The 11,728-nt window shown below is 33.9% G+C and overlaps 2 protein-coding genes across 6 annotated transcripts; both read left to right on the top strand.

The window, feature by feature from the left end:
- Positions 1-515: 515 nt before the first annotated feature.
- LOC114367962 (putative MO25-like protein At5g47540) lies at positions 516-5,443 on the top strand. Of its 5 annotated transcripts, none has more exons than XM_028325253.1 (12): positions 516-593; positions 982-1,129; positions 1,722-1,883; positions 2,070-2,188; positions 2,516-2,590; positions 2,918-3,011; positions 3,112-3,171; positions 3,863-3,931; positions 4,298-4,396; positions 4,735-4,779; positions 4,861-4,963; positions 5,057-5,423. In XM_028325253.1, the coding sequence occupies exons 2-12, from the start codon at positions 1,010-1,012 to the stop codon at positions 5,113-5,115; spliced, it is 1,005 nt and encodes a 334-aa protein (XP_028181054.1). In that variant the 5' UTR covers positions 516-593; positions 982-1,009; the 3' UTR covers positions 5,116-5,423. The 5 variants fall into 5 exon arrangements, with proteins under 5 accessions (XP_028181054.1, XP_028181053.1, XP_028181052.1 ...); XM_028325252.1 differs by having other exon boundaries at positions 521-593; positions 1,719-1,883; XM_028325249.1 differs by lacking the exon at positions 516-593 and adding an exon at positions 705-763 and having other exon boundaries at positions 1,719-1,883; positions 5,057-5,443.
- A 1,277-nt stretch (positions 5,444-6,720) lies between these two features.
- Positions 6,721-11,728, top strand: LOC114367021 (inositol-phosphate phosphatase-like). The gene is made up of 12 exons (XM_028324092.1): positions 6,721-6,888; positions 7,002-7,057; positions 7,154-7,204; positions 8,920-9,000; positions 9,129-9,232; positions 9,330-9,414; positions 9,605-9,659; positions 9,736-9,779; positions 10,761-10,829; positions 10,912-11,012; positions 11,091-11,147; positions 11,442-11,728. Exons 1-12 carry the CDS (start codon positions 6,876-6,878, stop codon positions 11,536-11,538), a joined length of 813 nt encoding a protein of 270 aa, XP_028179893.1. The 5' UTR covers positions 6,721-6,875; the 3' UTR covers positions 11,539-11,728.

Consider the following 11,728-nt stretch of genomic DNA (forward strand, 5'->3'; position numbering starts at 1 on the left):
GGAAAATTAAGAAAAAATTGAAAGTGGAGAAGGAAATATGAAATAGTGAAGTGGAGAAAGGTAATCACTCCAAAAAGTTATTTTCATTTTCATGGAAACGTAAGCTACTCACCTTTGCATGTGGAAATGAAAAGCGAGTTAAATGTAAAAAAAATAAAAATGTATCCCTATGAATCAACAATTCTTGAGAATGGGTTTTCAAAACTTGTACCAAAACGAGAGATGTGATGTTCTCAATAATACTTGTCCTATCTCATCAATGTTTGGTGCATTAGTAGAATATGATTTCCTTATTATATTATTTATCTTGTCTTATTGGTGCAATATATTTCTTATTCAAGAAAGAGTTGGGTTAAAAATAAAATAATAAAATAATTTTTTTCCTTTTCTTTACCTATATTCTCTCAAATAATAAAATAAAAAAATAATAAAAATCAGTGAATGATTTTAAAAAAAAATAAAAATTATAAGAATAAAATAAAAATTTAAGAATGTAATTACATGCATAAAATAGGTATACATAGTTACAGATGAATGGACAATAACAGCGACGAACCGTTCTTTCGTTAAAAAAAAAAAAAACAAATTATTAGGTGAGAAATCTGCTGCTCTGTTACAGCAGTGGACTTTTATTTACAATTTAATTAGTTTAAGCTTTTGCTAAATGTGAGTATTTTTAGTTTTGCTGAAGCTGAAGCAGTTAAATAAAATTCGGAGAGATGAATTATGAAAGCAGGGTTGTTTTTTCTGGTGTTAGTGTTAGGTCGAATCTTAATCCTGTAGCTGATCGTTTTGTATCCATGCTTGCTCAGTGTGGATTTTATCCTCTCCTCCATAATTTTCCAACAAAATCTCAAACATAATAAATAAAAATTACATTTTTATTCACAAAAATATCGGGATTCATCTTGTTCTCATTTTGCCCCCTTTTTTCTTCTGCTCTCCCGAATCAGAAACCCTAATCATTGTTTGGGATTTCAGAGGAAAGAAATTTAAACAGAGCACGAAGATGAAGGGTCTCTTCAAGTCCAAGCCTCGCACTCCTGCAGATGTAGTGCGCCAGACCAGAGATCTTCTGCTCTTTGTTGATCGCAGCCCCGAAACCCGCGAAAGCAAACGTGAAGAGAAGGTTCATCTCGTTTCATTATCTTTAGATCTCAAAATTTAAATTTTTATACTTTTTAAATTTTTTTTTCGTGAGTCTGATCTCAACTAAACTCTCTGCTATTGTGCTTGCTCTCTGATTAAATAAAAAAAAGCTCTTTATTTGAATTCCCAATGCTTAATAACATCATTACATCACCGTTGAGCGGAACCTTAGAGTCTTGATTGGTGCATCAGAATAACCACTGTGCTGTTTATGATGTTCTTTATCTTGATAATTGCTACTGTATCTTATGAGAACGTTAGTTTAGTTTAGAACATAATATGATTAATCACTGTAGTAGGTGATGATTTGTTTTAAATATTTCAATTGTTGGTGGTTGATGCTCGTGTTTTAGTATTGCAATTTTTGTTCAGTTGTTCGGTTTTGCGAGTATAATTGAGCTTGACATGCCATCATCAGGCATTATACGAGCAGTAGTAGAATTTGTGTGAGCAAAAATGAACTGCTGGAATTATTTTGTTTGTTTTTTTTTTCTTGGATCTTGGCTTCTTGTGCCAGCGAAGTCACCCCCACCCATTCTTATTTGATGTTTGTGTGGTCTATCTAACAGCAGATGTCCGAGCTATTTAAAAATATCAGGGAGCTAAAGTCAATCCTGTATGGAAATAGTGAATCTGAACCAGTGTCTGAAGCCTGTGCGCAGTTGACTCAGGAGTTCTTTAAGGAGGATACGTTGCGACTGCTTATCAAGTGTCTTCCAAAATTGAATTTGGAGGTAGTAAAGAAATTTATGATAGACCTCCTGATATTTGCACTGTTTGATGCTGTTAGATACCCTTTGTAGGATTGGTATGCTTATTAAGAAATAAGAATCTGGGTGATGTGTGGAATCACATGTTTATTTTGATGCTGTACTGCAATTGTTTACTATTTGGTAACTTGGAGACTATGGGCTTTGCAGGCCAGAAAAGATGCCACTCAAGTTGTTGCAAATTTACAAAGGCAACAGGTTCAGTTTAAGTTGATTGCATCTGATTACCTGGAGAAAAATATGGATCTTATGGATATTTTGATAGTTGGGTAAGAAAACATTGGATGACACTTTTGGTTTCTTGATTCTTGTTCTAGTATGGTGAACTCTTCTGCTTGATCAAATGAACTGAAATAATTTTTTTTTTTACCAACCTTGAGAATTTAATATCTCCATCAATTAGACATGACAATCTCATGTCCCTGATCACTGGATTTGTGATTTTTAAATTTAGTTTTGTCGAATGTATGTCTTGTTTACATCTCGTGATGCCCATGTTATTTCTTATGTTTCATATTGTGGTTCTCATTAAATTACGTTTACCCTTATAGACTCTAATTCGAGTATGCAAATGACTTACAATTGTTGCCTTTCAGCTATGAAAACCAAGATATGGCTTTACACTATGGTGCGATGCTGAGGGAGTGCATAAGACACCAGATTGTTGCAAAGTAAGAAAAAAGAATGTGACAAATTCACCGTGTTTTGTGTGCTATCTAGCTAAAAGCTTATTAACGATTGATGACTGTTAGAAACTGTCAGGGTTGTAATCTCTGTTAGAATAGTATTGCATTTTCTAGTTATATACTGGCACTTTTGGTTCCTATACTTTTCATTTAAGTGCACTTCTAGATTCATGCCAAATGAGGACGGTGATGTGTAGTAAGCTCATAAAGAACTGAACACTGGAATTAGAAAAGGGAAAATGACCTAGGTCTTATAATTTTTTTCCCATCATAACTAATGTGTTGCTGTAATTCTTCATGATTTTGTATCAGATATGTCCTGAACTCACCTCGTATGAAGAAGTTTTTTGACTATATCCAACTTCCAAATTTTGACATTGCTGCAGATGCTGCAGCAACCTTTAAGGTGGGTATTGTGTGAAAGAACTTGTGATCACAGTTTCCTTATTTTGTGCCATGCACTCTTTTGCAAAGAGTCAATGCCATATGGCGTTGTGTTGTTTCAGGAGCTCTTGACAAGACATAAATCTACTGTGGCTGAATTCCTTTCCAAGAATTATGAATGGGTAGGTTCCCCTTCAACCCAAGTATAAAGTAGCATTTTAATTTTAATTTATACACTTGTATGCCACCTTTTTTCTTTTCCTTACTTTCTATTGCTAGATAATATGCATGGGTGACACATTTGGTTGATTAAGGTTCTCATATTAGAGTTTCTAATTTGGTGCTAATATGGGCATGACTTTGATTTTGATTTTAGTTTTGACGGGTAATGCTTTGGGTATAAATTATAATCTGACAAAACAATTTTAGAACCTCTAGTTCTGACTACTATTGTAAATTTTATTCTTTTCATTCATATGGCATGGTCCTAGTAGATCTATATTTTTTGTTTCTCTGCTTTTAAACATTGACTTCTGTAAAGATAAAAATGCGCACTTCTGGAAAATTATTCTGCATGCATGGTGGATGAACATATTTTCTATCAAATAGCCATATTCGTTTTTGTGGTTATTCACTTGTTTAATTTTCTTAAATGATTGCTAACCAGACAAGCATGTTCCTTCACTATATTTAGGGATGTTATTTTTTTAAAAATACTACATTTTTAAGATTTGTTTCATAACTTTTTGCCGCATACATATAATTGTCTGGTTGTCAGTTTATATTAATGTGTTATTTGTACCTGGTTTATTTAAGTAGTTATATGTCAATTACTAATCAACTACTACTTACTTTTTTGTTGCCTGCTTTCAGTTTTTCGCAGAATATAACACTAAGCTGTTGGAATCTTCCAATTATATTACAAGGCGTCAAGCTGTCAAGGTTCTATAAATTTTTTTGGTCTATCCATATAAATTTTACTTTGATCTCAACTATACTTGCTAATTTGTACAAACATTGACCGAAGCAAGCTGGCTGATGTTAGGGAAAATAAATTAGGGAATTAATTTGGGTATGAGAAATCTTCACTTGTTTGTGTATGCAATTATAGTTCATTTGACCTGAGTGTTCCTGAACTTTTTTTTTTTTTTTTTAAATCCCATCTAGTCAACGTTTACATTGCTAGTGGTTTTCCTTTGTTTTTCCCCAGAGAAATTTGGATTTTGCAGTCTGCTGTTTAATTAATGTTAGTTTCATGTTGAATTGATGCATATATGATGGCTGAGTTGATTTCTTTCTCTTTCACAGTTGTTGGGAGATATGTTACTTGATCGTTCAAATTCAGCCGTAATGACAAGATATGTGAGCTCAAGAGACAACTTGAGGATTTTAATGAATCTTCTAAGAGTATGGGTCCTTTACATAAAACTTAAATGACATGTCTTATTACTTACCTTCTTGCCTTGCTTGTGTGCTGCCTGTCTTCCAATCCTTATGTATCCTTGTTATATTATTCCCGTCTTTATTATTTTGCCGTGAAAGTGCATCAGTTCAGTCAAAATATATAGCTCTTCACCCTGCTGCTATTGTTGCAGTTTGTTTACGCATCAATATTAGAATACTAAACACTAATTAATGCTCAAATTGAGTTTCTGATGATAGTATGTCTAAATGAGAGAAAATTAAGAAATTGGAATGTGTTTAAAGTGGCATTTTATGGGTCCAGTGCTGATTTCTTTCTGCAGGAGTCAAGCAAGAGCATACAGATTGAAGCATTTCATGTTTTCAAGGTACTATAACAATTTTATAGCACACATTTGGAAGTGACTGCTCTTAATCAGGCGTTTATTGATGATTTATTGTCATAACAGCTATTTGCTGCTAACCAACATAAGCCAGCTGATATCGTCGGTATATTTGTTGCGAACAAAAGTAAGATGCTGAGACTGTTGGAAGACTTCAAAATTGACAAAGGTAAGTGATGTCATCTCTTGATAGTTTAGTTGCTTTTATAGTATCAATTATCAGTTTCTGATGATCAGCTTTTAATGTGTTGTGATTGTGCAGAGGATGAACAATTTGAAGCTGACAAAGCTCAAGTGATGAGGGAAATTGAAGCTCTTTAAACAAGGAAACAGCGACGCACCTGAACTGCAAATTGTGTTAAGTGGCAAAGTTGCAATGTGTGGCATTTCACTTTAGCGAATTGTGTATTGTAATAGTTCTGTTAGTCTTTTATCACGATGAGACGATCCGTTTCATACAGACTTCGATGCTTCCTTTCTGTAATTTTGTAACCGCCCTTTAAAATTGTAGATAAATAAATTGCTTAAATGAGCCTACATTATTAGTGTCTTTGTAGGTGTTAGTAATAAGGTCTTCCAAGCTGCCGTGTAAATTATTAATTGTGCAAGGTCATGCAATAATCTCACAATCACATTTGTTTAACTACTACTTATGGGTGATGACGTTATGCTGCTTGTTTAGGATATATTCTAGTATTTTGTGGATATGAGTGTAAGGAACACATTAAATTCTCTTTCATAGTTAAAATTTATTAAAAATTATAAAATTAGGAAAAAAATAATTGAATTTATTAAAAATTGTAAAATTAGGAAAAAAATAATTAAATAAGATGTGGAACTTGCAATTTATTGTGATTTTCAACAAATTACAACCAATAAGAATGTGGCTGAGAACTTGCTCTTGGCATTATGAAATTTTTTGGAAGTTGAGAGTGAGAACTGCCCATGGGATGAGATGGTACTCGAAAGACTTCATCATGAACACTAGTTGAGAAGTTTTGGTAGTTTGCAGTCTACACTGGCTTTATTGAGTTGCGTCCATGACTTGTTTCCTTGATGCTGGTCAATTTCAAATAACATGATTTCCAACCTAAGTTCCCAAAAATGGAAAACATAATTGCATTTTTTCTTGGAAGGATGAAGAGCTAGCAGTCAACTTCTTCAAGCCCACAATCCAAAAAGTATTCATGATCCCCTTTTCTCTATTTTGCAACAATATTAAGGGTGGAGCTTTTCTTCATTTGTGGTTGAGACTTGAGAGGAGGCTTTTACGAACCAATAAAAGAGAATCATGCAATAAGGGGGGCCCAATGTGCCAATCATCCCCACTTTCTCAGGTATATGTTTGGTACATATATGAACATGACGACGGAACCTAGAACTTGGAAAACTATATGGCGCGGAACCAAAACAACGCATCAGTATAATCTTGAGCATATTCCATATGCCATTCACACTGCTTCTATTTTTAAAGCTTTAATAATAAAAAATACAGTTTTCTGTTAGCAACAGTAAATAATGATTAAAATCATTTCCAAAATTTAAGGACTGGAATTTGTGAAACAAACTTAAAAGTCTAAATCCAAATCATTTTTTTAACCAAAAACCAATAAAAGTAAATTTCCAAATAAAGATAGTACTTATAAGAAAATCATGATATAAATGCATTTAAAAGAACTTAACTAAAATTTGTTCAGAATTACTTTATGATATAAACACTTGTATAAGTTTTGGGAGAAGTTAAAAAAAAATGTTATATGTCAATAACTTGTTTTTATCTTTTGAAAATTTTCTTACTTGCATGAAAAGAATTCCATTCAATTTTTTTCAATTATAGAATAATTTATATAAAAACTTATTTAATAGTGAATTTAGTTGTTTTCCAAAATGTAGTGTTATATATATATATATATATATAGCACACAGTTGCGGTTTGATGTGCTTGTGTAGTAGTGAGAACTGGATAGACAGAGTGTAGTACGTGAAAAGGAAAGCGCAAGAAGAAAGCACAGCCTCTACTACATCATCCCATTTCAGTACCTTTTCTTTCTGAGTCTCAGTTTCAACAATTGAAGAAGAAAATGGTTGACAATGGTACCTATAAATCTCATTATCTTTCTCTCCTTTAATCTATGATGTGGGATCTCGTACTTAATTATTATTAATTATAAACTTCACTCACTTCACTGACTGAATTTAATCTGTAGAATCGCTCTCAGAATTCCTCGCATCTGCGGTCGACGCGGCTCAGAAAGCTGGCGAGGTAACTTCGTTTTCATTCTACGCCTCTCCATTGATTCGTTTTCGCTTTCTGACTCTCTTGTAATGAATTGTATTCTATTGATTTCCATTTTTCCAGATTATTCGAAAAGGCTTCTACCAGACCAAAAACGTCGAACACAAAGGACAGGTTTCCTTGCATTCTCTCCTTTCCACTAGTGCATGCTTCTACCAGCTTTTGTTTTAGTATTTGTGTTAAATTAAACTTTTAGTGACTAATCAAGTTTTCAAATCGGGATAAACAATGTGCTTGGGCATTCTCGGCATGCCCCTCACTCTCCTTCACCTGGTCCAAGTCATAAGCCTCCACAACAATTCCTTATCTAATATTTGTACTATCTTAGCAATTGTTTCCTAAGATGTATTTTTTTTTATTTCCTTGTATTTCATGATCTGTCTCCTTGTTTAGTTAGAAATTAGAATTATGATATAATATTAGTATAAATAAGGGTTAGTCTAAGTTTTATCATTGCATTGTAATCATATGAAGTTAAAATCAATTTCAGATGATTCAGTCTCTTTTATCTGTCTTTTCATCCTCTGTACCTAAAATCTTATAATTTCAATTAAGGTTTTAAAATTGAGCCACAGTTGCAATTGCGGTTTTGTCAAGATTCTTAATATTGCAAAAAATGCAGCTGATGGGGGCCACAACCACAGTTGCAATGTGATTGTGGAGACCTCAAAAACCTTTGCATTGTGGCTGTAATTGCGAAGTTTGAACCTAGAATCTCATCCATACTACCCCAAACTCCCCACCAGTAGGTCTACCCTAATGGTTCGTACAGTTGCTTTATTTGGGAGACAATCTACTTTTCAGAGATTTATTGTATTTTGTTTTATTGTTTTTCTTCTTTTTGTATTGAAATGACACAACTTCATTTAGTACTTTTTGTCTTTATACTTCAGTGCACTGAGCACATTGCAAACTTTAAAATCTAAGTGCGTGTTTGCTTTCAATTCTTTAACGTGATTAACCTCGTCAAAACATAAGTGACAAATACTTGCTTCTCCGTAATGAGAGTATTGGACGTGGAGAGAGAGTATCGGATCCATGTTACATAATTCGTTCCAAACATACCATAAGTGTATCATGTTTGATTTTGAACGAGGTAGTACGAGCTTTCAAGAGACAAATACTTCAGACAATCCTTATATGATTCTTTCATATCGTTGATTATTATGGACATAATCTGATTCTGTACTCTTAGCAATTTTGTTAATGAATTCATCTGATCTTTAAAGTATGGTAACTATCAAAACTTTTAGGACCTATGAACATGAAATGCCCTTGGTTCCAACACATGAAGAACCAAATAAGTTCTAGCCGATAAGTGCTCAACTCATCTAGACATATCATGCTTATCACAATCCAAGGTGTATTCACATAGTAATAATCTCCAACTAAGGGCCATGCTTCGCCCTGCATCAATTCAATTAATGTCTCCCCCCTCCCTCCAGACTCCAACACACTTCACGTGCTTCATATTTTCTGGGTTTCATAGTATTTTATTTCTGATCACATTCATTATTCGAAGTCCTGCTGGTCCAGCGGTCCCCTACACTCTGTTTTTTGTTTTTGCTGTTATCTCCCTATTTTTTTGTTGTGTCCTGTGCATGTGCTCTGTGATGTGTGTTCTGGCTGTGTGTGCCGAAAGGGTGATAAATGAGTCATGCAAATACAAAGAAAGAGATTGTTATTATGCGAAGCCACTATGCAAAGAGGATGTTATTACATGAAGTTGTCTATTGTCTTTGTCTATTTTGAAAGTTCATTTTGACTGTTATGCATTGAATGATCTCTATTTTGCTTACTTTATTTTACTGTTTTAATGTGATGTACAGGTTGATTTGGTCACAGAAACTGATAAAGCATGTGAAGAACTCATATTTAATAATCTCAAACAGCTTTATCCCACTCACAAGGTCGATTCATATCTCCTTCAAACTGAACAGCCGTACATATAATCATTACTCAAGTTTAAGATGGGTGGCTATTTTCTCTTTTTTGCCAGTATATATTTCCTTAAGTTCATTTAAATTGGTGTTCTTAGTTCATCGGGGAAGAAACCACGGCTGCCTATGGCACCACAGAACTTACAGATGAACCCACGTGGATAGTTGATCCCCTGGATGGAACTACTAACTTTGTGCATGGGTAATCATGAATTCTGATGTTTAAGTTGACAATGGATTAGTTATACACTAATATTTCCATATTGGTTGACTATAATTCTACTATTTGTACTTTGTAGGTTCCCCTTTGTTTGTGTCTCCATTGGTCTCACAATTGGAAAAACTCCTACGATTGGTGTTGTATACAATCCAATAATTAATGAGGTGAGCAATCTTCCCCCATACTGATGCTTTATTAGTGATTGACTACAAAACAATTAAAATTTCCATAAGTTAGAAACATGCAAAGTTTTATACAATGTTAAAATTCTGCATGTATTTTTTTTTTTGTTTGTGGTTTAATTTTCCTCTGTTGCTTAGTATACAAATTAAAATTTGGGATTGCTGTGTGTAGCTTTTTACTGGAATCCGTGGAAAAGGTGCCTTTTTGAATGGGAATCCCATAAAAGGTGTGTCATCTGTTCTTTATTGTTTGAATGATTGTTGTTAATTTAAATGTTATGCTTATGCATTCAAATTTCACAGTATCGTCTCAAACTGAACTAATCAGCTCCCTTCTTGCAACTGAGGTAAGTCCAACCTGTTATAGTTTACTATGTGAAATCTATTTTTCTTTTCATATTTTTTTTTGTATCAATGAAGGGTATTTCCCTCCCTCTTCTTATTGTGCACTTGTGTTGATAACACATGGAACTGAGAAATATACTTTGCTGCAAAATATCAATGTGTGGAATGGCCTTCTAAGTGAGAGTGCTTCTTTCAGTTGATCAAGTTAGCTAAATATAAACCCACTCAGTGAATAGTAATAAACCTTGTTTATGTCCTGCGTTTGGTTGGTCTAACACCCAATTATGACACTATGCATAAGTCATGGCCATTGCTGCTGAACCCATTTAAATCATAATACTCTGAAGTGTCTCTATTTCCACAAAAAATATTATACTAAAAAAATGGATGTATCAAATTATTTGTATGTCTGTAATTTGCCCGTACTGAATTAAATTTTTTTACTAACTCCTCCACGTCTAGATGTGTTTTAAAATGATTTGAAATCATGTTAGGGAAGGCAAATTACATTAGAGCCTTATATTTTGATTCCTGTATGCCACCTAAATCTTCCAAGTTTTAAGCTTATTCCCTATGTATACATATCATAACTATGTAATCGTTTGAGTGTTGTTTGTTGAAAGCAACAAATTCCGGACATTTCATTTTGTTCCGGCAATAACTGTGAGTTGTTGAATAAATAATAAGAATCTAATTTTGGAAGTGAAATTTGTGTTTTGTATGAGTATATTTTAATCTTGGGAAATTGAAAACATCCCAAAATACCAATGTGATCTTTTAGCAGATTGCATCCCCACTGAGTATGCATGTGTTTTTTACCCGCATTATTGTGCTTAATTACTACAAATCCTTTTGGTTAGTAAGGTTATCTTATACTAACTTGAATTGGAAGTCTAAGATTATTGGTCAGATCCACATAAATATTTTGCCTTTTGAATCAAGACAAACTTGAAATTCAATGTTTTTCCCTTCTGAAAGAGCAGGCCGGAACAAAACGTGACCAAGAAACAGTAGATGCCTCTACCAATAGGATTAAAAGCTTGCTTTTCAAGGTAAAGCTGGGACTTTCCATAAAATCTATTGGACTAAGGTGATATTACTGATTCTGCCATAACCACACCTTCTCTATGTCAGGTGAGATCTCTTCGAATGAGTGGCTCCTGCGCTCTGAATCTTTGTGGAATTGCATGTGGAAGGCTGGATGTATTCTTTGAACTTGGCTTTGGTGGTCCTTGGTATGAATGAATATCTCCTTCTACATTAATGTTTGGCAATGTGATAATGTGATTCACAAGGCCTCTTTCCTTTTCCAGGGATGTAGCAGGTGGTGCTGTCATTGTTAGAGAAGCTGGAGGTGTTGTATTTGATCCGTAAGTAACTTTGCTTAGATATCCTTATTCTTCACGAAGGGACTAAGTATTTAGTTCTAGATAGTCTCCGCACAGTTAGGTATATAGTCCATTTGGCTCTTAGCATGATGCATCTTCATCTTGTGGACAGTTATGTAGATATTGTTGGATGGACATGCATTGTGTCATATTTTATTATTTTATGCACCGTTGACAGGACTTACTAGCACTTTAGAAAGCTATAACACAAAGTTGCATAGATATGCTGGAAAGATTTCGTGCTTATGTCAACATCTGATGTTTCACTTACTTCAGGTCCGGTGCAGATTTTGACATAACATCTCAGCGAGTAGCAGCTTCAAACTCTTTCTTAAAAGATGCACTTGTTGATACTCTGCGCCAAATGGTTTGAGAAATTTACTATTAATCAATGGCAAGAACTTATCATATAAGCCATCTTTGTTAGTTCGTTTAGCTTTTGCCCAAATAATTTTTAAGATTCTCAGTTTTTGGTAAAAGTTGCCTGATAAAAATGTTTTAGAATTTTTAACTTCTGTGAATCCAAAGTATTCAATAGTAAATCACTTTAAATCCTTTCAAAC

The sequence above is a fragment of the Glycine soja genome, chromosome 9 (assembly GCF_004193775.1).
Source record: "Glycine soja cultivar W05 chromosome 9, ASM419377v2, whole genome shotgun sequence".
Classification (NCBI taxonomy): Eukaryota; Viridiplantae; Streptophyta; class Magnoliopsida; order Fabales; family Fabaceae; genus Glycine; species Glycine soja.